The 27,203-nt window shown below is 44.4% G+C and overlaps 1 protein-coding gene across 3 annotated transcripts in view; it reads left to right on the forward strand.

Annotated features, from left to right (window-relative positions):
- Positions 1 to 26,686, forward strand: part of LOC106825753 (SLAM family member 9-like) — a 52,452-nt gene extending 25,766 nt beyond the window's left edge. For all 3 annotated transcript variants that reach the window (XM_044758097.2, XM_070497428.1, XM_070497429.1), the window contains exons 2-7: positions 19,017 to 19,130; positions 20,753 to 21,136; positions 23,431 to 23,709; positions 25,568 to 25,702; positions 25,870 to 25,961; positions 26,222 to 26,686. In XM_044758097.2, the coding sequence (XP_044614032.2) occupies positions 19,017 to 19,130; positions 20,753 to 21,136; positions 23,431 to 23,709; positions 25,568 to 25,702; positions 25,870 to 25,961; positions 26,222 to 26,320 (1,103 nt within the window). In that variant the 3' untranslated portion in view covers positions 26,321 to 26,686. The remainder of the gene's footprint in view (positions 1 to 19,016; positions 19,131 to 20,752; positions 21,137 to 23,430; positions 23,710 to 25,567; positions 25,703 to 25,869; positions 25,962 to 26,221) is intronic.
- The last annotated feature ends 517 nt before the right edge of the window (positions 26,687 to 27,203 follow it).

Below are 27,203 nucleotides of genomic sequence, written 5' to 3' on the forward strand. Positions count from 1 at the left end.
CAGTGTTTTAATAGAGCTGAAGAAACAAACTCAGGTCAGATCCCAGAAACGACTTCCAGAAGAACCAGACTGCAGAATTTGGCTGCTAAGAGGGCTGGTGCCTCTGCCACGAACAGGAAACTGCAGGATCAGGAGCTGCTAGCCTGTGCCCATTCTCTGTCTGCCAGCGTTCCATGCCAGCAAAACGGGTACTCTACATCCTGGCTGCACCCAGTGTAACTCAATCTCAAATAAAAGTCTTGTGTGTGTAAAAACGATTGCTTAGACCTTAGTCATAGAGAATCTGGAAAACATAGTTCTTAGCTTTGCATCCCCTGCAGCACAGGGAGGATCCTCGAGCAGGGACTTAACGGGTGTTGGATGAGCCAGGCCATGGGATCTGCCAATCTTGTCCTCAAAGAGCTGATTGAACTTGGTTTGACCACTTATAGGGTTTGACACAATACAAGTACCCTTGTGCCTCCTGAAATATACCACTTTACCAGCTCATAGTCCCACCTTCTTTTCCCTCCCACATTAACCCCTTCTTGCCTGCATTCACACCTGCTCTCTTGGTTCTCTTCTACCCTGGTTTCCATGAAAAAAACCCAGTTGAGCCAAGAACATGTTTGTTTGTGGACATTACTGTAGATTCTGGTCTATCACAGCGAGGTGTTATCAGTCTCATTGGCCGCACACAGGCTTGAACCTCTTTGCTGTCACCTCCATCATAGCCTCCCTGTAAACACTGAGGTCCTCACGTAGGACCACTCTCCTGCCCTGTAGTGTCCTGTGGGGTGTAGAATCCACTGCCCCTCACTCTAGTTCGTTCTCTGAGAGAGCGACCTTGTCAGCTTCCAGCCCTCACCAGCATCCCCCTGGGGAATTCTTGTGAGTGAGACTTTCCTGTCTCCTTACACCAGTGAGCACAGTGAGAGCCAGGGAGAGATGTGGGAAAGAACTGAAGAAGTGGAACGAAAAATGTAGACTTTTCTTCCAGGAAGGTTGCCTGTGATGAGCAAGAGAGAGATGGATCAGGAGGGAGGTCATAAGATTTAATAAGTTTTTGACTTTTTTAGTGGAAGAGTTTCAGTCACATTTTTAGGATGAGAGAACAGATTCAGGAGAGAGGGAGAAGTTGACACAAGACTGGGGAGGGAATAATGGATGAAACAATGTGTCTGAGGGGACGAGAGGCAGGAGCAGAGCCAGGTTTTGTGGGACTTAATATGTTCAACATTTTATACTTAGAAGCAGGAAAGAAAGTGAGTATTTAGAATGAGAACTGTCTCTCCAGGGCGTTTGTACATCTAGCGTCCTGAAGCCTCCCTCGTCTGCTCTTGGCCTGGACTGTCAATGACTATCCTGCTATGTGGACCGTGGCTGTTGGGTGAACGCTTGTCCCTATTTAACAATCTTTCTCTCCTTTCACCTTTGTCCCCTTGACTCATTTTTTATAGCATTAAAAAAAATTTATGAAAGGGAAATTGGCTCTGACAAGACACATCTCTATAAATCATTGTCATTATCCTTGTCCTTAGAACCTCGGCAGGGGCTGAAGTGGTGAGGAGACCCTCTAGTCCTCTCCTTGTGGTGCCTTCCCCACATCTCCTCCCCCTCAGGTCCAGTTCTGGAACCTTAACCCAAAGGAAACTATTATCATTGTCACATGCTGGATGCAGCCCCACTGGGGCAGGGAGATTGGAGTGGGTGGAGATCTGGAAACTGTCTTGTGCTGCATGGCCCCTGTAAAAGTGAGAAAAGCATGACACTCAGTGTGACAGCAAGTGAGAATGGAAAGAAGTTAAGAAGAAAAGAGGGTTGAGAGAGAGGATCTCAGAAAAATCAGTGGTCAGGAAAACCAGGGGGCCTGCATGGATAAGGGGGTGGTGCGATTTGTGTGGGGCATTTAACAAGGACCTGGTAGGGAGGAATAGGAAGAGGCAGAGGATGGCCAAAGAGACACCTCAGCTAGGGGAGCAGGCAACAGGACACAGGACTAAAGGGCCCGATGACTCAGTAACCACCATTCTCCATCAGACTTGTCCTTAAAATTAATGGTACACATAGGTTAAGAGTAAGAGGAGAGAAACACATGTGCCATACAAAGACTAACTCAAAGAAAGCTGGAATAGCTAATTAATATCAGAGAAAGTCGACTTCAGAGCACAAAAATTACCATAAATAGTAATGGATATTTAATTGGGTTCTGGTACCAAATTCATTGTATATGTGTGTGTGTGTGTGTGTGTTTGGGTGTTTCCCCATACCAACAAACAATTCTTGGACGTTAGCTGTGTCTTATACAGTTCAACTCAATTCTGACACTATCTACATACATCATATTCCACCACTTAAGAGTTCAGTCCTACCAGACTGTCCCCCCTCCATTTCAGACACCAGTTGCAAGGCCAGGTTGTTACCTGGACTGCTGACTGACTGGCTATAAATCACAGGTTCCCATGATGCCTTCCTGGGTTCTGCAAGTTCTAGAGCAGCTCAGAAAACTCACAGAAACACTTTACTAGATTAGCAGTTCATTATAAAAGGATCTAACTCAGGAACGGGCAGATGGAAGAGATGCATAGGGCAAGGTATGGGGAAAGGGCACGGAGCTTCCATGCTCTCTCTGAGTGCATCACTGTCCCCAAAACTCCATGTGTTCAGCAATCTGAAAGCTCTCTGAACCCTGTTCTTTCAGGTTTTTATGAAGGCTTTGTTACATAGGCATAATTGATTAACTGACAATTGGTGACTGATTCAAGCCCCAGCCTCTCTCCCCTCCTCAGAGGTCAGGAGGTGGAACTGAAAGTTCCAACCCTCTAATTATCTGGTTGGCTCCACTGGTAACCAGCTCCCATCCTTAGGTGCATTCCAAAAGTCACCCCATTAACATAACAAAAGACACTTTTCTCCTCTCTTCACAGGAAATTCTAAAGGTCTTAGGGGCTCTGTGCCAGAAATGGAGAGGAAGACCAAATATATGTTTTTTATTATAAATCACAGTATCACATAATGATGAAGGGGTTGATTTACAAAGAGATAACAATCCTAAATATGTATGCATATAACAACAGTGCTTCCACACACATGACGCAAAAAGTGACAGAACTGAAAGGAGAGAAAAACAAATCTACTATTATAGTCAGAGGCTGTGATACTCCTCTCCCAGAAGTGGAAGTAGTAGATAGGAAATCAGTAAGAATATAGAAGAACTGAACACCACTATCAACCAAATTGACTTATTTAACATTTTAGAACATTCTACCAAACGACAGCAGGCTATGCATTTTTTTCAAAGAATGTGGAAAATTGAGCAAGATATGTTCTATCCTGGGTCATAAAATAAAAGTTGGCAAATTTAAAAGAATTGAAAAATATATTGTGTGAACACAGTGGAATTAGACTAGAAATGAGTAACAGAAAGAGAACAGAAACATCTCCAAACTCTTAGAAATTACACAAGACACTTATAGATATTCTGTGAGTCAAAGAGGAAGTCTCCAAGGAAATTAGGAAATAATTGAACTAAGTGAAAATGAAAATACAACATATCATAATTTATGGGATGAAGCTAAAGTAGTGCTTGTAGAAAAATTGTAGGATCAAAGGCTTATATTAGAGAAGAAGAAATATATCATAAACAACTTAAGCTCTCATCTTCTGAAACCTGAAAATTAAAAACAGCTAGAACAGGCAGTAGGAAGAAAATAATAAAGAGAAGAGCAGAAACTAGTGAAAATGATAAATCTGAAAAAGGGTATATTCCTGAAACCTACAGTTAAGGCAGTCTTAATGGGAAAACACTCAGTGCTTTTCCCCTGGTATTGGAAATAAGAAAATATGTCCAATTTCAGCAGTTCTATTCAACACTGTACTGTAAGTCCTAGCCAGTGCATTATGGCGAGAAAGAGAAATAAAAGGTCTACAAATTGAGAACGAGGCAGGAGAAACCTATCATTATTTGTAGACAGCATGCTTGTCTATATAAAAAACCCTGTAGAACTACTAATTGAGTTTAGCAAGATTATAGGAAAGAAACTCAGCAGGAAAATATTGTTGTACTTCTATATACTAATGAAAGACATGAACACCAGGTTCAAAAGTTTGAATTCCAGCTTGTGGGAAGTGTATTGAGGTTCTTGAAGGAGTCTGCATACATGAAGATTAATCTAGCCAAGCTCTACAGAGTGGATTAGAGGGTGGGGCAAGAAACTGCTGGCATGGAGTCTGTCAGGCTCTGTAGGTATTATCTTGTGTACTCACCTCCAGTCTCTGATCCATCCCCTTTACCGTTTGTTCTAAACTTAAAATATGAATCATGTATTAATTCATGTTGGGCACTTCTCTCACAGATTGAGGAGTAGTTAATAATTATATTACTACCTGCTATATTTAGGGAATTCACATTCAATTTCCTTACCAATAAGTGCTAGAAACATCTAAAGTTTGACTATTTCTTTTTTCCTTCTTAAGATTGGGTAAATAAAATAAAGTCATTGGATGTGAGGTGCTTAACATGAGACCTGACACATTGTAGGTACTTGATCAACCATGCTGGGGGTGGAGGGACAGGAAGGAGCTAAGGAAATGGTCCAGGTTTCTGGAGTGGTGCATTGCCTGAAAGTGGGAAGACAGAAATAGGTTGGAAATGGAGATAATGAATGAAGCATTGGGCATGTTGAGAGTGAGCCCTGAGTGGAGACGTCTTGTTGAGTTGAATGCAGGATCTGATGCTAAGCAGATGATGTGGGGTGGGGATAGAGACGTGGACATGAGCAGTATGTGAATGATAATTGGAGCCCACAGAGTAGATGTCCTAGTGACAGAGTGAAAAATGAGATGAAAAGGGGGCTCTGACAAAACCACTGGAAGCACTAACATTTGAGGGAAGAATGGATACAGAGGAAGAGGAGCCAGCAAAAGAGCCTGAAGAGGATGGCCATTGTGAATGGGGAGATCCAGGAGAGTGTGACATCAAGGAAACCGAAGGAAGAGAGTGTTTTAAGAAGGAGGGAGAGGTCAATACGTCAACAACTGCTGATGTTCTGAGTAGTAGGAGAAGGCAAGGAAGGAGGATCTTGGAGAAAGTGCAGACGTGTGACTGTGATGTGGAAGAGGGAGACATAGGACAATGGTCAGGGGTATGGGGTTAAGGAGGATGTAAATAGAGAGATTCCTGAGAATATTTAAGGGTGCGGGAAAGGAGTGGGCAGAGATGGATCAGTGGAACACAGCAAAGAAAGAGGAAATACATTAGAAAGCCAGGTTCCCAAAAAGGTGAGAGGAGAAGGGACACGAAGTTCAGTGAAGGTACTAACTTTAGACTGTAGGAGCTCAATGTCTTCCATGGGGACACGAGAGAAAGTTAGCACAGACATAAATAAGTGCAGGTCAGTTAGAAGTTTGGTGGTAGGTATTTAAAATTATCACTTTCTGCTGTGCATTTTCCCCTGAGAAATAGGAGGCCCTGCCATTTGAGGAGAGTGGCAAGGGAGGATGTTGTCTCAGTCTGCGCAGCTGCCATAATAGAATAATATGGATGGTGGCTTAATCAACAGAAATTAATTTTCTCACAGTTCTGGACGCTAGAAGTTTTTGGATTTTTCTTGTTTTTTGAGTTAGGCCTGAATTGCTATAAACTTCCCTCTTAGAACCACTTTTGCTGTATCTCATAGATTTTGGCATGTCGTATTTTCACTTTCATTTTCCTCCAGGTAATTTTTGATTTCTCCTTTTATATCTTCATTGACCCACTCGTTGCTCAGTAGCATTTTGTTTAATCTCCACATATTTGTGGTTTTTCTGATTTTCTTCCTATACTTGATTTCTAGGTCCATACCTTGGTGGTCAGAAAAGATGCTTGGTATTATTTCAACGTTCTTAAATTTCTTGAGACTTGCTTTGTGGCTTAATATGTGATCTATCCTGGAGAAAGTTCCATGTGCATTTGAAAATAATGTGTTTTCTGCAGTTTTTGGATGGAATGTTCTTTATATATCTACTAAGTCCATCTGGTCCAATGTGTCATTTAAGGCCAATGTTTCCTTATTGATCTTCTGCTTAGATGATCTATCCATTGGTGTAAGTGGAAGGTTAAAGTCCCCTACTATTATTGTGTTACTGTGTATTCCTCCTTTTATGTCTGTTAATAATTGCTGTATATATATAAGTGCTCCTATGTTGGGTGCATAGATATTTACAAGTGTTATATCCTCTTGTTGGATTGTTCCCCTTATCATTATGTAGTGTCCTTCTTTATCTCTTGTTATAAAGTCTATTTTGTCTGACATAAGTATTGATACCCCAGCTTTTTTCTCATTGCCGTTTGCATGGAGTATCTTTTTCCATCCCTTCACTTTCAATTTGTGAGTGTCTTTAGGTCTGAAATGTATCTCCTGTATGCAACATATATGGGTCTTGTTTTTTTAATCCAATCGGCCACCCTATTCCTTTTGATTGGAGCATTTACTCTATTGACATTTAAAGTAGCTATTGATAAGTATGTACTTATTGCCATTTTGTTACTTTTTTTTCATGGTCTTTTAGTAGTTCTTTCCTGTTCTTTTCTTCTTCGGTTGCTCTCTTCCCTTGTGGTTTGATGGCTCTCTTTAGTATTTTGTTTGAGCTCCTTTCTCTTAAGTTTCTGTGTGTTTATTATAGGTTTCTGGTTTATGATTACCATGAGATTCATTTATAATAACCTATGTATATAGCAATCCATATTAAATTGATTCTTTTTAGCTCAATCTCTTTCTAAAAGCTCTACTCTTTTTCTCTCCACCTCCCAGATCTTATGTTTTTGATATCATATCTTACCTCTTTTTGTGTGTGTGTATCTTTTACCCTTTTATCACTGAAATAGGTAATTTTAGTACTTTTGTATTTTCACCTTCATATTATCTTCCTAGGTGGTTGATCTGCTACCTTTACTGTATTTTTGCCTTTACCAGTGATTTTCTTGCCTTTTTGGGGGATAATTATCTTTTTCCTATTTCTGGTCTTCTTTTTCCCACTTGAATAAGTCCCTTTAGCATTTCTTATAAAACTGGCTTCTTGATGATAAGCTCCTTTAACTTTTACTTGCCTGGGAAATTCTCTCTCCTTCCATTCTGAATGATAGCCTTACTGCATAGAGTGTTCTTGGCCTTAGGTTTTTTTCCTTTCAGCACTTTAAATATATTGTGCCACTCCCTTCTAGTCTGTAAGGTTTCTGGCGAGAAGTCAGCTGATAGCTTTATTGGATCTCCTTCCTATGTAACTTGTTACCTTTTGCTTGTGGTGTTTAAGATTCTCTATCTTTAATTTTTGACATTTTAATTATAGCGTGTCTTGGTGTGGCCCTCTTTGGGTTTATCTTGTTTGATGCTGTGTACCTAGATGTCTGTGTCCTTCCTTAGGGTAGGAAAATTTTTCAGACATTATTTCTTCAAATAGATTCTCTGCCTCTTTGTCTCTCCCGTCTCCTTCTGGGATACCTGGGTAAGATACTCCATGCAAAAGTAGTCTTGCCATTGTCCCAGAGGTCCCTTATATTGTTCTCATTCTTTTAAGTTCTTTTCTCTTCTGTATGTTCAGTTTGGGAGATTTCCTCTAGTTTTTCATCAAGCACACTGATCTCTTCTTCAGTATCATCTACTCTGCTATTAATTCCCTCTAGTGAATTTTTCATTTCCAGTAGTGTTTTCTTAATTTCTGATTGGTTCTTTTTTATATTTTTCAATTCTGTGTTGATGTTCTTGCTGACTTTATATCCATTCTTCTCCTAAAATCAATGAGCATCCTTATGATTTTTTGTTTGAACTCTTTGTCAGCTCGATTGTTTATTTCTGTTTCATTTAGTTCTTTTTCTGGGGACTTGTCGTGTTGCTTTAGTTGAAATGTATTCCTTTGCCTCCTCATCTTGCTTCTTTGTCTGTGCTTATATCCATGTATTAGGTTGGTCAGCTATGTCTGCTGATCTTGGAGAGGTGGCTTTATGTAAGAGGTGGGTTTTGAGGCCCAGCAGTGTGCTCCCCTCTCACCACCACTTCCAAATGTTGTGGGAGTGACTCCTTTGTGGGCTACATGTGTCCTTCTGTTGTAGCAGAGTTGCTCTTGCTGCAGGTGCCCAGGGATGCTAAGCTGTCTCCCTGTCCAGCTGGTTGTGATACTCAACTCTGTCTGAATGCTATGGACCCTTCATTCACATTATTGGCCCTGGGGAGCCCCAGCACAGTTGGCTGCAAGGTCTAATAGCACATTCTTGTTGCAGTTTTTCTACTAAGTGAGAAGGCCTCCAGTGTGGCTGGTTGCTAGGCTCAGGGGCTTACAATTGCTGTAGGCCTCTGGCCTGCAAGGGTGTTGTCAGCTCTCTCAGGATTGCAACTGACTGGGGCTGACCCCAGGCATGGGAGCAACCATTTTTTTCAGGCTTTGGAAGGTGGCCTCACCACCATGTGGTTGTTTGTGATGCACAAGTCTTCTGCAGCTGACATACCCCACAACCTGCAGGACCACACACCCCATCAACACAGTCCTGTACCTTGGGTGCACCCTGACCCACTGAAGTGGACCCTGTCACCTCACTACAGAGGCCCCACATAATCTGCCCACTAGTTACCAATCCCCTTCCCCACAGTGGCAGACCACTTGCCTGGCTGCAGAGAATCCAGGCACCCAGCCTATGCAGACCCAAGGACTTGCTGTTGGGTGGGGGTCGTCTATAGGGTAGGCTGCCTACCTTGGCTGAGCTGGATTAATCAGTGCTCAGTGGGTGGGGCAGACCCTGGGCTAACAGGTCAGGGGAAGAACTCCAATGGCGTCTGCCAGCATCTGTGTCAATAGGCCTGGACTAGGTCACAAAATGGCTGCTGTCAATGTCTCAGTCTGTGGAGACATCTCACCTCTCTCTGAGATGCTTCCACAGCCTATCAGGTCGGTCTTTTTTTCACCAAGGGGCTGTGCACCTTTCTTTCTGGGGATTTTAGATTGCTTTCCAACATGGGTGAATTTGTTCATGTGCCCTTTAAGAACTGGCTTTTCCCCCTTATGTCCCATAGATTTCCTGGGGGTATTCCCTGTTGTTGCTAGTAGCCAGCAAAGCCAGATATTACCAGACTCATATCAGTTGTGCTGAGTCCAAAGGATGCTTATAGGGGTAACTCTCCCCTGCTCAGTTCCCCCACTCTTCCAGGGAAGGCTGTGAACCTTAGGATCACTCCTGGCTGGCCATAAAGCACCACGGCTTGCCAATGTGGCTTTTTTTAATCTCCAGAAAGGAATGTTTGCCTCTTTTGCCTCAGTCAGGACTGTCCCTTGTGGTGGGAGTTATTTTTACCCAGTTTCACTTCTCTCTGATGGGTAGTTGTTCTGAGAGTGGTTGTAAATTGATTGTGTCCATGGAAGGAGGTGAGATCAGAGTCTGCCTATGCCACCATCTTGACACCTCTCCCCATCTTAGCAAAATTAAATCACTAATTCATGAACATGGGATGTCTTTCCATTTATTTAGGTGCTCTTTAATTTCTTTCGACAGTTTTGCAGTTTTCAGTACACTAGTCTTGTACTTCTTTTGTTAAATTTATTGCTAAGTGTTTTTTTCTTTTTGATTCTATTGTAATGAAATTGTTTTCTTTCTTTATTTTTGGATGTTTTGTTGTTGGTGTATACAAACATAACTAATTTTTGCATATTTATCTTCTTTCCTGAAACCTTACTGAACTTGTTTATTAGGTCTAATAGTTTCTGCTGGATTTCTTTGGAGGTTCTATGTATAAAATCATGTCATTTTCAAATAGAGATAGTTTTAAATTTTCCTTTCTAATATGAGCACATTTTACTCTTTTTCTAGCCTAATTGTTCTGGCCAGAAACTATCATAACATTGAATACAAGTGATGAGATCAGGCTCTCTTTTCTTTTTTCTTATGGGGAAAGAGTTCAGTTTTTCACCCTTAAATAAGATGTTAGCTGTGGATTTTTCATAAACATCCATCAATTTGAGAAAGTTCTCCTCAATTCTTACCTTTTGAGTGTTTTTTTTTTTTATGAGAGAGTGTTGAATCTTGTCAAATACTCTTTTTTCCTCTACATAGATGATCATGTGTTTTTTTCCCTGTAGTCTACATTGCTTAAATTTCTTATGTTGAACCAATCTTGCATGTCTGGGATGAATCCCACATGGTCAGGTTGTAGAATCCTTTTTTATATAATGATGGTTTTAGTTTGCTCGTAATTTGTGGAGGATTTTTGCATGTACTGTCATAAGGATATTAGTCTGTAGTTTTCTTGTTTTGCCATTGTCTTTTTTTGCTATAAGGGTAGTTCTGGCTTCGTAGATGAGGTGGTAAGAGCCTAAGCACCATTTCCTGTTATATTTTTGGAAGCATTTGTAAAGTATTGACAGTAGTTCTCCTTCAAATGTTTGGTACAATTCAAGATGGAGCCATCCTGGCTTTACTTTGAGGGTGTATTTTGATTACTGATTCATTCTCTTCACTTATCATAGGTTTATCTAGAATTTCAATTTATTCTTAAGTCAGTTTTGATAGTTGTGTCTTTCTAGAAATTTGTCCATAATAATATATGTAATTTTTTTGATACAATTGTTCCCAGTACTTCCTCATAACATTTTTTATTTGTGTGGATTAAGTTAATTTCCTAATTGCTACATTCCCAACTAGGTTAATACCAATTTAATTCAAGTAGTGAACAAAACTTTGATCCTATAGAGCTATGTTCCATCCTGCTTTGTGCTGTTATTCTTATAGAAATTCCATCTTTTACATTGTTTGCCCATTAACACAGATTTATAATTTTTGCATTATGCAAGTTTCTAAGTTAGAAGAAAAAACTCTTACAAAGAACAACAGCAACAAAAACCAATTCATATTTTCTTCTTTGTTAATCTATTTAATTACTTTCACTGGTGCTATTTATTTGTTCATATGCATTCTATTTACTGACTAGTGTCCTTTCATTTCAGCCTTAATGGCTCCCTTTAGTATTTGTTATAGGGCAGGTCTGCTAGTGACAAAATCTCAGTTTTCATTCATTTGGGTATGTCTTGATTTCTCCTTCATTTTTTTTTAAAGCCCCAGCACATAGTTGTATATCCTAGTTGTAGGTCATTCTAGTTCCTCCATGTGGGATGTTGCCACAACATGGCATGATGAGTGGCATGTAGGTCGATGCCTAGGATCCGAACTGGCAAACCCTGTGCTGCTGAAGCAGAGCACGTGAACTTAATCACTTGGCCACATGGCTGGCCCCTTCGCCTTCATTTTTGTTGGATAGTAAATTCAAGTTTGATAGTTTTTTCTCTTAAAAACTTCAAATATGTCACCCCAGTGCCTTGTGGCCTCCATGGTGTCTGAAATCAGCTGTTCATCTCATTGGGAATGCCTTGTACGTGATGAGTAACTGCTCTATTTCTGCTTTCAAGAATCTGTTTTTCTTTGTCTTTTTAAAAATAGAGATATAATTCACTTATAACATTATATTAGTTACAGGTGTACAACATAATGACACATATTTTATATATTGCAAAATGATCGCCACAAGAAATCTAGTTAATATCCATCACCACACACAGTTACAATTTTTTTGTGTGTGTGATGAGAACTCCTTTAGCTTTTGAATGCCTGGACAACTTTTTATTTCTCCTTCAATTCTGAATGAGAACTTTGCTGGGAGGAGTATTTTTGGGTGGGAGTTTTTTCATTTAGCACATTGAATATATCATGCCACTCCCTTCTGGCCTGCAAAGTTTCTGCTGAAAAATCTGCTGATAGTCTTATAGGAGTTCTGTTCTCTTGTTGCTTTTAAGATTCTTTCTTGTGCTTAACGTTTGACACTTTAATTATGATGTGTCTTGGTGTAAGTCTCTTTGGGTTCCTCTTTTTGGGCACTCTCTGGGCTTCCTGGATCTGGATGTCTGTTTTCTTCCCAGGTAAGTGATGTTTTCAGCTATTATTTCTTCAAATAAGTTTTCTGCCCCCTTCTGTCTCTCTTCTCCTTTTGTGATCTCTATATCATGAACGTTGGTCAACTTGAAGTTGTCTCATAAGCCCCTTAGGCTATCTTCACTCTTTGCTCCTTGTTCTTATTGCTGCTCTGACTGGGTGAGTTTCATTGCCCTGTTTTCAAGTTCACTGCTCCCTTCCTCTGCTTCACCTAGTGTGTTATAGAACCCTTTTATTGTTTTTTTCTGTTCAGTTACTGTGTTCTTCATCTGCATGACTTGTAATTGGTGCTTTCTTATATTTTCTATCTCTTTGTTGAAATTCTCACTTTGTTCCTCTATTCTTCCCCTGAGCTCACTGAACATCTTTATGACCATCATTTTGAACTTTTTATTAGTTAAATTACTCATCTCCATTTCATTAAGGTCTTTTTATGAAATTTCATCTTGTTCTTCCATTTAGAACATGTTCCTTTGTTTCTTCATTTTCCTTGATTCTCTGTGTTGTTGTTTATGCATAAGATAAAATAGCCACCACTCCCAGTCTTAAAGGAGTGGCCTTGAGTAAGAGATGAACTTTATCATTCGACCGTGTCCTAGTTCTTAGTTGTCTCTCAAACTTCTGTGATTGTTCAAGCAGCCTACTGTATTTTTAGTGGATCCCAGTAACTGAGCATGTGCCAAGTCCTGTCCATGTCCCAAAGTGAATGATCTCAGTCAGCATCCAGTTTCAGGCTTATTGGAAGCCCAACTCTGAGGCAATAATAGCTTTTGAAGTGTGCAAATATGCCTCTTTCAGGAGAAGACTGGGAGATGGGCATTTCTGTCTGTTCCCTCTGCATTGAGCCCTGGGGTGATAGCCAGTTAAGAACTATTTCTTTGCTACCTTTGAACCTGTAAACACAAGCCCTGCTGGTCACCAGAGCCAGGATTTCAATGAATGCATCCTCTGGGCAATAGACACAGAAACCAGGATACCAGATGTGTACACAAGCTTCTATCTTTGAGACACTTACACCCTGGGTGGGGCAGAGGGGAGCATGAAGACGGCACTCACCAGCCTCCCTGGTATCTGGAGACTATTGTAGTCAGACCCAAGTGTGTATTTAATTAGAAGAATGCCCCACAGGCCACAGCTATGAAGATAAGCTAACAGGCCTTTTTCACAAGACACTGGGGGTGCTTTTCAACGTGCTGCTGTCTCTGTTCTGTGCCACTGGGTCCGTAGCAGGTTAAGAACTGTTTTCCCATTTTCAGTAGTCCTGTGGGACCCATCACCACAAGGTCCACAATCCACCAGAGCCAGGTAATCAAGAGGCATCCCCTGGGTGGCAGCTGCAAAAATCAGGGTGCCAGATGAGTGCACAAGCTCCCCCCAGGAGATACTGGAGACCTGGAGTGAGACAGAGGGAGAGTGCAAAGATGGCACCACCCAGCCTCCATCCCTGGAGAGCATCTTAGAAAGCCTCTAGATGTGTGCCAAACCTGAAGCCGGCCCCTCTGGGTGAAACTCCAAGTATAGCAAATAGGTGTCTTTCACAGAAAGACTGTGGTGTCTTGCAGTCCGCTATCTCCGTGCTGTGCCCCGGAGTTGGTAGTAGGCCAAGAACTCTCTCTCTCTTTTTACAGTCCTATTAGACCCATGAACACAAGCCCCACTTGCTACAAGACCCAAGTGATCAGGGGGTGTACCCTGGGCAGTGACCACAAAAACTAGGGCATGAGATGTAAAAACTGGGAACAGATGCATGTACAAGATCCCTTCCAGGAGATATCCGAGCTCTGGAGCATGGTAGAAGGGATTGCAAAGATAACACCTGCCCTCCAAGCTCTCTGCAGAAGATTACACTTGGCACTTAGATGTGTGTTGAATTAGAAGCCTGCTCCTCAGACTGCAGCTATGAAGATAAGCTAATAGGCTTCTTTCACAGAAAGACTGCAGGCCTCAGTCTATAGCCTCTCTACTGTGCCCTGATGGTGGTAGCTGGTTAAGAACTCTTTCTACATTTGTTATAGTCTTGTGGGACCCACAGAGTAAGTCTCACTGACCATCAGAGTCAGGTGATCTAGAGGTCTCCCCTGGGTGGCAGCTGCAAAAATTAGGGTGCCAGATGAGTGTACAACGCCTTTTTTGGAAGATACTGGCAACCTTGAGTGAGGCAGAGGGAAAGCACAAAAATGGTGCCTGCTGGCCTCTGTCTTTCAAGAGTGTTTCAGTAGCCCCTACATGCATATTAAATTAGATGACTTCCCCTTGGGCCAATGCTTTACAATCAGCAAATAAGCCTCTTTCATAGAAAGTCTGTGCACTTTTCAATTGGCTGCCTCTGTACTGGGCCCTGAGGGGTGTGTGTCCTCATGCACAAGCCTTTTAAGAACTGTTTCTCAGTTCGCTATTGCCTGTGGGTCTCATAGATGCAAGCCCTGTTGGCTTTCATAGTGAGGCATTTGGGGGCTTGTCTGTCAGGTGCAGGTCTTAAATGTTGGGGTGTCAAAGGTGGGGTTCAAACCCTTCCTTCCTTAGGGAGGAGGTCGGGGTTGTGAGTTCCCTTCTGATTGAGAATTGCCACATCAGTGGTGGGTCTATGGTGAGATTGTGACTCAGCCTCTCCTACTCACTTCTATGTGGATTTTTTTCTCCTTCACCCAACATGAAGGAGCTGTTCAGCTAGGTTTTGATTCTTTTTCAGAGGAAATTATTTTGCGTGTAGATGCAGATTTGGTGTGCCCCTGGGAGGATATGACTTCAGGATCCTCTTACATCACTATCTTGAACCAGACCTCCCTTTATCTTTTGGTAATCTGATTCTGATATATGGATCTCTGCAATGTGGATCTCTTTGAGTTTAACCTACTTGGAGCTCACTGAGCATCTTGATTGTAGTTTAGAGTGTTTTAAAAAAAATACAATTTGAGAAATTTACTGCTAACATTTTTTTATATTCTTTCTGCTCTTTTCTGTTTCTCCTCTATTTCTAGGAATCCATTAGATATTTAGTGTTATGCTTGATGATGTCCAGTAGGTCTCTGAATGTCTTTTTATTGTTCTTTATTATTTTTTGTTTTTATTCCTCAGACTGAATAATCTAAACTTACATATCTTCAAGTTCAGTGATTATTTTTCTGCCTGCTCATAGCTGCTGATGAGCTCTTCCAGTGAATTTTTCACTTCAGTTGTTGTATTCTTCAACTCCAGAATTTCTGCTTGGTTCCTTGTTACAGCTTCTATATCTTTATTGATATTGTCTATTTGAAACATGGATCTTATACTTTTCTTTAGTTCTTCATACATGATTTCCTTTAGTTCTTTGAACATATTGAAAATAGCTGATTTAAATTCTTTGTCAAGTAAGTGCAATGATTATGCTCCTACAGGGATATTGATTTTCCCCCTTGTGAATATATTCTATATTCCTGTTTCTTTGCATATCTTATAAATTTTTTTTGGTCTGAAACTGGTCATTTAAAATAGTATAATGTGGCGACTCTGAAAATCAGATTCTTTCCCTTTCCAGTTCTTGTTGTTGTTGCTGTATGTTGTAGATTTTCTTGTTTGTTTACTTCTATTTCTGAACTAATGATGCTCATTTGCATTCTTTGTTGTGTTTGTCTACTAAGGTTTCTGCTCATTTAATCTAGTAGACTGCTAATATTGTGCAGAGATTTCCTTAAATGCCTCAGCCTAGTGAGTCTCTCAGTCTTTGCTGAGGGAAATTCTCTGGGTGTGTAAGTCTTGTCTTCCATACTCATCCCGGCAGTGTTGTTAGACTTCAATTTCTGCTTGCACAGAGCCCCAATCTTAGCCATAGGTAAGGATGAAGGCCTTCTCAGGCCTTTTCTGACATGCCCACATCCATATGCACATGCTTAGACTTAAATTCTAGGCATATGTCAAAGCTTTTCAAAGCCTCTATGGCTAGCTCATTCCCCAGGTTTTCCTTACAAGGTTTTAATTAGCCTATTTGTGTCAATTGTTATCCACTATCTCAGGAAGCCCTGAAGTTAAACAATTGCCTGTAATTGCTTTTGTCAAATTCTGCTGGGTAAAGGGCTGTTCATAGTGTGAGAGCTCCAAGTTTAAGTCAAATACAGACTCTGTTTAAAGTATGGTCTTCATGGGTACCACTAGACATGTCAAATCCTAACAATTTACTGGGAATGAGGCTTTGAAAGGGCTGTCTCTGGTGGCTGCAAGGCTGCTGGGGTTCACCAAGAATACGGACATTTATTTTTCAAGTGTACAGCACTGCCAGAGAGTAGAGAAGTGACTAGGAAAAGTTAAAACACAAGATGGCTCCCTGTTCTTATTGGGGTTAAGCCATTTTTCTTGAATAAATGCTCCTCAGGTTACTGCAAGCCATTAGTTAATTTCCAGTATTCTGAAAAAGTTTTCTAAAAGGTAGGCCAGTTTTCTCACTGCTTTTATGGAGAAGAGAATTTTTGGAGATCCTTACTCTGACATTCTCACCCTTCACATTTTAACATTCATTGCAAATTTATTAGTTATTTTCTAATTGTGGCTAAAGTTATTCAGCATTTATACACTTTTCCCTGAATGACCCATTGAAGCTAAACATTATCCTGTTATGAGTTTTTGAAGTTTTAGTTCTGTTCATTTTTAATAAAAATACTAATTGTAATGTTTTTAAATCAGAAAATAAGTAGTTGAATTATAGAGGAGGAAAGAAGGAAGAAAAAACACATAGTGATGACTGGTCCGCACTTGCTGCTGTCTCCTTCTGTCTCCAGTCCAGCTCTGGGGCTGCCCTGCTGCTGTGTTACAAAACATTCATGGCTCGGCAGGTGGCTCTTCTCTTTCACCCAGACATGGTGGTCAGAGTAAAGACCATAATTCAGATCCTGTCCTCCAAACTCTCCTTTACCTAAACACCCAGCCCTCCTCCTGGGGATGCAGGTTCCCCTCACATCATAAAGTGGCCAATCTCTCCCTTGCCAGGGTCTTTCACAGTCATGACTTGAATTTCTGACAATCTACACCCTCCTTTTCCTCTAGAGCACGTCCGTGGCTGGGATGATATTGTCAGCTTGTGAACACATTGCCATCTACTTAAAATATGAGCTTGGATAAGTTATTTGATCTCTTTGGACTTTCAGGATGCTCCTTCATTAGTGAATGAATGCTTAGATAATATGGTGCTTTGAGGATTTAATTAAATATATATTGTGGATTAGTTGAAAAAACACGTGGAAAGCCACTGGCATAGAGTAGATATTCAATAAATGTATTCTTCACCTGACCATCTCTCAGCTGGGGTGTCCTGCCCTTTGTAATTCCAATAAAATAGACGTTACCACCCACCAACACCCGTGGAGGTCCAGAGAATTACCTACAGTTTCTGTGACTTCCTAGGAACTTATTCTCCTGGTCACCTCTCAGATCTCTTATTCTTCCTGTGTGCTCTGCTCACTGAACTCTACATTTTTCTCCTACCTGGCCCTTCCTGAAACACATTATGCTGCTGTAGATCCAGGTGTGCCCTCATCTAATTCCTCAAACATTCCTGGCATCAGGTAGTTATGTGTAGCACACTCTTACCAAAGGTTCTGCAGCTGGCATGTGAGCTTGTTTGTGTGTTAGACCTTGGCACAGGATGGCTGGGATGTAGAAATGAGGTTTAAGCAATTGGTTTGCATAACTCAACAATTCTCACATGAAGAGTGCTGTCACAAGAGGCATGAGGACATAGAAGAAGGGGACCTATGAGACTTACTCCCCATCAACCAGAGAGTGACTAGTGGAGGAGCTGTCTGGATTTTGACTCCATACAAGAAGTTCCAGACCATAGGACTCATGGACTGCCTTTTGAAGTGATGTCCTCATTACAAGGTGGGGTTGGGGGAATCAAGCCAGTGTTGAATGTTCTCTTGTCTGGGATGTTGCAGAGCAGTTTAGGGGATGAACAGACTGGAATTAAGTGACCTGCTTGAGTCCACACAGTAGGATTGGACAGCTGTGATGTTGGGGATTTTTTTCATGTTTGTTGTTAAGAGTGCAGACCCTGACCCTTGATTTACTGTGTGACATTTCACAAGTTGTACAACCCCTTAGGGCTTGGGTTTCACATCCAAATATGGGTTACTATGCAGTGCCCTGACCACCTTGAGTGCACGGTCATGGGGCCAGTGCTGCAGCTCCAGCCTTGGGGTGTTCTACGTGGGCAGCGGAGGGGGAAGCCTCAGAGGGGAGAAGAAGGAGGCACTTCCAAGGAGTTAGGAAGATGGCGCTGGTCCCCTAAGGTAGGGGAGGCAAGAGTTCTTGGATGTTGCAAGTCTCCAGTCTGGGGGAAGAGTCTGGGGCCTGACCCTCGGTAGGGGCAGTGAGTCTGAGGCAGCAGAGGCTGTGGCCAGGAGGATGTGCAGGTCTGTGTCCCTGCTGCTCTGTGATGGCGGGAGCAGGGCTGGCAGAAGCTTAGAGGAAAAGCCTGTTGTGATGCAGCTAAGAGCCTGTCAGTTTCTGTAGAGGTTAGTCTACGCCCTGTGTGGGGAGCATCACTAGCACTAGTGGCCGCTGAGGAAGCCATGTAGGCGCAAGCAATAGGCAAACGCCAATATGTGCATTGGGGTGTGGGGATTTGACACTTCACACAAAGAGCTTGCTTTTTTGCTCAGAGCTTCTTACTTAGGTGGCTGACACTTGAAATTTGTGGAAAATCCAAATGGAAATTTGGCTCATTAAGGTGAGGCTTGTCCCAGCCTGGCTGTAACAGAGTGACCTCTGAGTTGACCACACTGGCACTGGTGGCCAGGGCTGCCTGGAGTAGGCTGTTGACCGGAGAAGCAGGTGAGGGTTTTGAGTGGGTGTAGGGCTGGAAAGTGTGAGAACACTGCAGGGAGGGGTCTCTCCAACACTGGGCCAGGAGGATCATAGAGTGAGGCTGTTTATAACTGGTTCTGCAATTATGATTGACGTCTTACTGTAGATACCAGGGATGATATGAAAGATCTGAATGGCTTAGTCTGACTATTGGGCTGCGATCCCAGAACTAATATTTAGCTCCGCCCTTGGGGTGGGGAAGAGCTTAAAGGGCTTGTCTGAGTGAAGCTTTTCCTCTGCTTTTGTCTCTGCCTTCTAGATGTCTCCTCTGCAGCGGAACAGGCTGGCAGGCAGCCTGCCATGGGGCCCTGCTCAGAAGACACCCCCCTCTGCTGGGCTTCCTGGCTCCTGGCCTTCAGCAGCCTCCTCCTCAGTGAGTGATCCGGGCTCCTGGGAGGGAGGGCAGCGGGGTGGAGCAGGGGGGCAGGGTCTCCCTTCCCTGTCTGCTGTCTTTGGTGAACAAAAGACCAAACAACTCTTATAATTTAGCAAATGCACTGTCCATGGATGAACAGAAAGAACAAATGGCTTTTTGGTTGCGTGGAGGCTGGGAACCCTGAGGTCCCAGCAGTGCTGCCTTAAGGGGACCATTACCAGAGAGGCAAGGCCACTTCTGCTGCAATAACAGTGAAGCTGGGAGAGCCTGGAGCTCCCCACAGATGAGGGATGGAGACAGACCAAGAAGCTACTCCTGGAGACAGAGTGGGTAGGAACCAGGCACCCCTGGCCTGAATCTCAGAGGGGACCTGCCAGCTTCAGCAGCTGTCCTGTGGAAGAGAGGGCTGACCTGGATCCACCATGTCTGAGCTGGAGGAATCAATTGTAGTCTGTGCTTCTTGGGCTTCTCCTCTTCAAAAGGAGAGTGAACTAGCACTGCCTGCCTGGTTTGGGGAAGGGAGAGCAACCTTTGTTATTGTATTCGTTATCCATTGCTGTGTAACCTGTTACTCGAAAACTTGTGCCTTAAAACAATACCTTGTACAGTCTCACAGCTTCTGTGGATCAGGATCTAGGGGTGGTTAAGCTGGTCCTGGGGCTCAGAGTCTCTGAGACTGAAATCAAGGCCTTGGCGGGGGCTGCAGTCAGCTCAAGGCTCAGCTGGGAACAATCTGCTTCCAAGCTCACTCGTGTGATTGCTGATAGGATGCAGTTCCTGTGGCTGTTAGACTGAGGGCCTCAGTTCCTCCCTGGCTGTTGGCTGGAGTCTGCCCTCAGTTCCTCATCACGTGGGCCTCTCCACAGGGCAGCTGACAACATGGCAGCTGGCTTCATCAGATTCAGGGAGAGAGAGAGAGGGCGAGCAAGATGGGTCACAGTCTTGTATAATCTCACATTGCTAGGTGACATCCTATCACCTTTGCTGCATCCTGTTCCTTAGAAGTAAGTCACCAGGTCAGACCACACTCCAGGGCAGGTGGATACCAAGGGTGTAAACCTGAGGAGGGAGGGGTCTTTGGACTCACTTTGGAAGCTGCTTCATGCAGATACACACTTAGTATGTGTCAGAAAATGTGCTGGTGCTTTTGATCCCTGAGCTCATTTAATTCACACTATCATTTTGAGGCAGGTACGGAACCTGCAGGTTAGTGAGTTTATGTAACCTGTTCAAGGTTACACTCCACTAGAATCAGGACTTGATTCCAGAATTGCTTCAAATTCTTTGTACTAGGCTGCCTTCCAAGAATCAAGGGAGTGTGTTGGATGAATTTTATTAAAAAGATGGGTCCAAGTTTCTGCCTGCTGGTGTAGTGCTTAAGTTTGCACACTCCTCTTTGGCATCCAAGGGTTCACAGGTTCAGAGCCTTGGTGAACACCTACACACTGCTCATCAAGCCATGCTGTGGCAGCATGTTACATACAAAATAGAGCAAGATTGGCACAGATGTTAGTTCAGGGCCAATCTTCTTTACCAAACACACAAAAAAGATGGGTTCTGTGATTCTCTCTATGAATCTTGATTGAAGAACACTCACGTTCCTGTTTCCAATGCCCTAGGTGTCTGCAGCACTGGGATCAAGAGTTCTGGAGCACATGGTGCTAGAGTTCAGGATTCCGCGTCCTACGTTTCTCTGAAGGGGATCCGAGGAGGTTCTGTGTGGTTTCATGTGTTCAAGCAACCAGGAACTGAGCTGCAGGAGATCGCTTGGGCCTTTGGCCCAGCCATTAAATACACAGTCATACTGCGAGTCCATAAAGGGTCAGAAGGGACTCCAACCTGGGTCAGCCTCCAGGACAAGTACATGCAGAGGGTCCACGTGCCCAACATAACGTCCCTGAGGATTGAGAACTTGACCTGTGAGGACAGTGGGCAGTACCGGGCTAGAGCCAACTTTCCTGGGGGAATGGAATCTAACAAGATTTTCGACCTCACTGTCTATGGTACGTGACACCCCCTCACCTCAATCCCATGGCTACAGCCTTCTTTTGTGCCTAGGACTGTCGCATGGGCACCATTTTGCAGGACTCCTTCCTGATGGCAGCTTTCAGGCTCTATTTTCTCCACTGAAATTAGGGTAAGTGGGTTCAGCACAAATGGAGAGCAGAGCTGAGATTCACGCCAGGGAAAGAATCACTTCAGTGTTTTGGGAGACGAAAATAGAATTATGGGGGAAATGGAATTTTTGCTGTAACACTGATTGTTCTTTAGAGGATTCAGTTGACTTAATTTATGTGTTAGTTTTCTATTCCTGCTATAACAAATTATAGTGGCCCCCCCTTATCTGTGGAGGATACATTCCAAGACCTCCAGTGGATGCTTGAAACCGTGGATAGTACCGAACCGTATATATAGTATGTTTTTCCTATACACACATACTTATGATAAAGCTTCATTTATAAATTAGGCACAGTAAGAGATGAACAGTAACTAATAATAAAATAGAACGATTATACCACTATATTGTAATAAAAGTTACCATAGATCTTCACAACTTCAGCGTACGAATTTTTCTTTCCTTATTAAGTCAAGAACATTCATGTTTTCACTTAAAAGAATCACATTATGGCTTCTCTTTGGCATATCCAAAAGTCACTACTCTTGATCTTTGGGATCATTATTAAGTAAAATGACGTTTACTTGAACACAAGCACTGAGACACCATCACAGTAGATCTGATAACCCAACTGGCTACTAAGTGACTCACGGATGGGTAGTGTATACAGTGTGGACATGCTGGACAAAGGGATGATTCATGTCCCAGGCAGGATGGAGCGGGATGCCGTGAGATTTCAACACGTTACTCAGAACACTTTGCAATTTAAAACATGACTTATTGATTTCTGGAATTTCTCATTTAATGTTTTTGGTGTGTGGTTGACCGTGGCTAACAGAAACCTGGGAAATTGAAACCATGGTTGAGGAGGGACTGCTGTACTACAAACGTAGCGGGCTAAATCCACACAACTGTGTTCCCTTACTCTGCTATGTGTAGGTCAGGAGTCAGACACGGGTCTCACTGGGCTAAAGTGAAGGAGTTGGCAGGGCTGTGTTCCTTTCTGCAGGAGCCACGGGAAAAAACATTTTCTTATCTTTTCCACCTCCTGGTGGCTGCCTGCATTCCTAGCTCTTGGCCACATTCCTCTGTCTTCAAAGGCAGAAATGGCGGGACGAGTCCTCCTTACGCTGCATCCCTCTGACGCCTCTCCTTCCTTCTTCCACTCTTGAGGACCCTTGTGATTACATAGGTCCCATCCAGATAATCCAGAATAATCTCCCTATTTTAATGTCAGCTGATCAGCAACCTTAATTCCATCTACTACCTTAATTTCCCTTTGCCATTAACCTAACACATTCACAGGTCCTGAGGATTAGGATGTGGACATCTTTGGGCGGGGGCACTGTTCTGCCTGCCATAATTCAGAAATCCTTGTGTAGTTCATCCTCCCTATTCCCTCTGCTCTTCCTCAGTCTCAGCCCGAGGCCAGAGTCACTCACAAAATCCAGCCCTAAGAGCCTCCACAGATGTAGGAGAAAGTCTAGCCTGCCACACTTCTGAAGAACCTCATTTAGCACCTCTTTCTTATCCTACAGCTCCTCTGCATAGAGAAATACCCTCCTACGGAGAGTGGCTCTGACAGCTTTAGGTCTTCACGGGATTTCTATGACCATCTGGAAACCTGTCACTTCTCCTCCTCTGTGTACCCACAAGTCCAGCGGCACATTCTAACCACACTTGGGGTTGTCATCCCTAATGATTACCACTGCCTCTCCCACAAATGTCTCCACGTTGGGGCGCATGGGGACTTCTCTGGGCTCCCAGAGCTGGCCAGACGTCCTTCTTCACTGTGGGCTGTATAGTTCAGGCATCATCTCAGCAGAAGCAGGGCGAAGGTCCTGGATCAGGACAAGTCCTTCATTCCCGACTTCTCCTAGGAAAGACCCAATTTCTAAAAATACTGGGGTTTGGGTGGGTGGAGTGCTGGCTTTATTTTCTTGTGGGAGACTTTAAGACTTGCTCAGTCTAGTGCAGTCACATAAGGCTTAACTCAGTGGCTCCCTTCCTTCTTGTCTCTTGCAACATATTTAGCTTTGGGTAAATTCTATTTCGTCTATAAAATGTCTCCCCTTCCTAGAGAGAGGAAGACAGAGCTTCAGTGAGATAGTGGATGAGAATGTGCAAATTGTAGTGTTTTCCACTTACGTGAGGCTCCATTTCTTGTCCCTCCCACCCCAGAGCCTGTGCCCCTTCCCCAGATCCTGGCCAAGTCAGTGTCCACCACAGGAGGTTGGTGCAACATCACCCTAGAGTGCAGGGCTTCAGGGGTCACGGACGACTTGAATGTGACCTGGGAAAGCAAGGACCTCCCAAGGGAGCTGGAACCAGCCCGCAACTCCTGGACCCTGGCTGTGAGCCTGCCTCTGAGCCCGCCCAATGCCAGCCTCAGCTGTGTGGTCAGCAACTCCCAGGACCAGAAAACTATCACCACATTCCTTGGCGAATTCTGTGACTATGGTGAGTACAACCTGCTGGAGGGGAGGGGCACTGTCGGAGCTCAGGGAGCTCTGGGGTCTGAGGATTCTGGGCTTTTCTCCCCACCATGTTTATCAGCACCACCCCCACCTGGTCACCCCCTACAGGAGTCTGGGGGGCACATCCAACTTGTTTCTTCTCTTAAATGACTCTCACGTCTGTGCCTCTCACCTCTTGCCCCTATTGGTGGGCAGCAGCTGTCCAGCACCTCTCCCACCGCACCCTTACTCCACAGGGAATGCAGAGTGGTCTTTGGGAAAGAACCTGGATTGTGTCACTTGTCTGTGTCGCCTGAAGGGTTTGACCTCCAGGGACTCCCTGTAGGATTCAGGGCTCTGACGCTCCTCTGCCCATGTTTTGGCCTCACTGACACACTCACAGTGACCTGCTTGCTTGGAGTCCCGAACGCCTTCTGCAAAGTTAGAGCCTCTGGATGTGCTGTTTCCTCTACCATCATTCCTCCTACCTTTTCCTTCATTTCTTGCCTTATTCGTTTTTTTTTTTCCTTTTTTTTGAGGAAGTTCAGCCCTGAGCTAACCATTGCCAATCCTCCTCCTTTTTCCAAGGAAGACTGGCCCTGAGCTAACATCCATGCTCATCTTCCTCCACTTTTTTATATGTGGGACGCCTACCACAGCATGGCTTTTTGCCAAGCAGTGTCATGTCTGCACCCAGGATCCGAACTGGTGAACCCTGGTCTGCTGAGAAGCGGAACGTGTGAACTTAACCGCTGAGCCACTGGGCCAATCCCTGTTGCCTTATTGCTATTGAAGGATTTCCCTCAGGCACGGCTGAGTTCAGTAGCATGTGTGCCATGTTGTCACACAGCGCTGTGTGCTGGGTTTAAAGCTCTGCGGTGGCCATCTTGAAATTTCTGACAGTCTTTGAACACAGGGCTCCTCATTCTCATTTTGCCCAGGGCCTTGCAGTGCCTGTAGTCATCCTGCCCTCAGGCTCACCTTTAAGGAGGGTCTCTGGACCCCCACTGAGCTGCAATGCTCTGTCTTGTACCTGTCTCCTCCGTAGCCTGGAGCACCTTGAAGGCAGGGGCCTGTCTTCTCCCCTGAATCCCTGTGCCATGCACAGCTTCTGGCACAGTTTGTTCAGGATCTTCCGTTGAATGAATGGATGACCTGGTACCCCTGAGTGCAGCCTTGCCCCTCTAACTTACCCTGCATGAGCTGGTGGAAGGATCTGATGTGTCAGCATCACAGAAACCCCCTTTGACCCTCCCCTCACCCCCGTGTAGGGCCCTCAGATAAAGTTCAACACTCAGCGTCACCCACTAGATCCTCTGAGAGCAGACCCTTGCTTCCCTCTGAATTTTCTTGCCTAGCTCCTTCCTGCCCTGTCCTCTCCTGCCTGCCCCAGTGGGGTGCTGGGGACTCCCAGGGGCTGGCTTTTTGACATATCATATCCTGAACGTGATGCTCCTCCTTCCTGGAATGCTGAATATCTGGTAAACTCCTATTCCTCCCTCAAGACTCAGGTTACCCATCACCTCCTCTGGGAAGCCTTCCCTGAAGACCTGTGTACAAGGTGTAAACCTCTATTGCACTGCGATCCCTCCGGCTGGCAGACTTCGTTATTCTCTCAGTCTTCCCTGCTGGGTGATGAGCTCCAAGGGCGGGGACCAAGTCTTGTCCATCTCAATATCCCAGGCAGCAAGCAGGAGCTCGGGAACTGGTTGAATGAATGAATCTCCATGCTCCTGCCTCTTTGCCTTCTGAGCCAGGACCCTCAGACTTCTCTACCTGCTCTCTCTATCTCTCCTTAGCATTGGGTATCTAAGTTCTCTTGTGCCTTAACCTTCTTCATTCTTTCTGCTTGAGGGGAACAGATTCACAGGGACACGCCTCAACAGGCACCCTCAAAGCCATCCTAGGGCCCATCGTGGCTGTGCCATTGATCCTCGGTGTTGGACTGTACCTTTGGAAGACACATGAGAAGAAGAAGAAGATGGAGATTGGAAGAGGCAGGTTAACTTCTTTCTGGCCCACATACCTCCCCTGCCCCACTTGACCCCTGGCTCCCTTCCTCCTGCATTTTGCTGCTCAGGGAATGCCCTTGAGCTTCATAGCAGTGGGGGAGGGTACAGGTTTCCAAGGCCCAGATTCCAGCTCCAATCTATGTGTGACTCAGGTGCAGGACTGCAGGAGGAACACAGGAACCATGATGATGACATCCAGTATGCAGAGCTGAGCCTGCAGGAGTCTCGAGGGGGCAGGGACAAGGTGAGAGCTGGGAGCAGTGCCCACTTGGGCTTTCCTACCCTCCATGGCTGAGTCTGAGCATTTCTTGACCTTCTGTCTCTAACTCCTTCCTGATAGTCAATGGTATGTACTAAGAAAATTTACAACTGGGGCCAGTGTAGCGGTGGGCACTCTGTGGGAATTCCCATGCAGCTCATGTCAGCAGCATTGGTTCCCTGTGGGTCCCTCTGGGACCTCTCTATCCCTCAGCTGTTCTCTGAATCTTCTGTCTTGCATTCTAGGGTATGAGGGAACATATGAGGGAACGACGTCTGCAAGAAAAGGAAGATCTCACTGCTGTCTACAGTGAGGTTCAGAAGCCAGGCCAGGCCAGGCCATGAAGATAAAGAGAAAACAGGAGAATCAGCATTCCTAGGACACCTCCACACTGAGCTTGATCCCTGCAGACACCTGCCTCTTCCAGCTCTGGTCCAGCTCCAGCTGCTTCCGGTCCACATTGCTCTGACCCTCATGTCTTCAACTCCCTGGGCACGTGTAGCCCTGTCATTTCCTCTGACCCCTCCCTAAGCTGCCCTCCCACTCATGAGCCTCACTCCTGCAGCACAAGTGCTCTTTCCCTGTCATTGACTTGGCTCCTGACCCCTCTCCTCCTGAAGATTCCCCAAAGGAGACCCTCCTGATTGTGCTTGTGTTAATCCCCACAACCTCTGCTGTGTGTCTTTCTGAGAACATGAGCACAAGTTTGGGGACTGTGTAGACGTGTTGACCACGCCACAAAGGAGGCAGTGAGGCCCTCGGTGCTGGATGCTGAGTTCGGGATTAATGGAAGCAGCACTGGTGGGTGGGAGCCCACAAAGGGATTGGCCCGAGGCTTCCTTTGCACCTTGTGGAGGACTCCCTTGGGGGTGTTGGGCAGTGTGTGTGTGTGTGTGTGTGTGTGTATGTGTGTTGAGGGGAGTGTCTAGTGTTCGTTACATACTGGCCAGAGCCCTTGTTCTTGGCCACATGTGCTAACCTGGACCTTGGCCTCAGTGTCAGCCCATGGGTCCCAAACCCACTGTCTTATGGAGTGAGAAGAGGAATTGGTACTGTTTCAGGCCCTTTCAATTCTTCTGTTTGTCAGAAAATCACTCCAGAGGCCCAAAGTTGGGAATTGCCCTCTTAGGAAAACAGCTTCATCTCTTCTCCTACCTTGGCTAGGGGCACTGGGTGCTTGGAATGGATGTGCAGTGACCTCCCACCCTCCTTGGTGGGGCTGTTGTG

This window comes from Equus asinus, chromosome 25 (assembly GCF_041296235.1).
Source record: "Equus asinus isolate D_3611 breed Donkey chromosome 25, EquAss-T2T_v2, whole genome shotgun sequence".
In the NCBI taxonomy this organism is placed as follows: domain Eukaryota; kingdom Metazoa; phylum Chordata; class Mammalia; order Perissodactyla; family Equidae; genus Equus; species Equus asinus.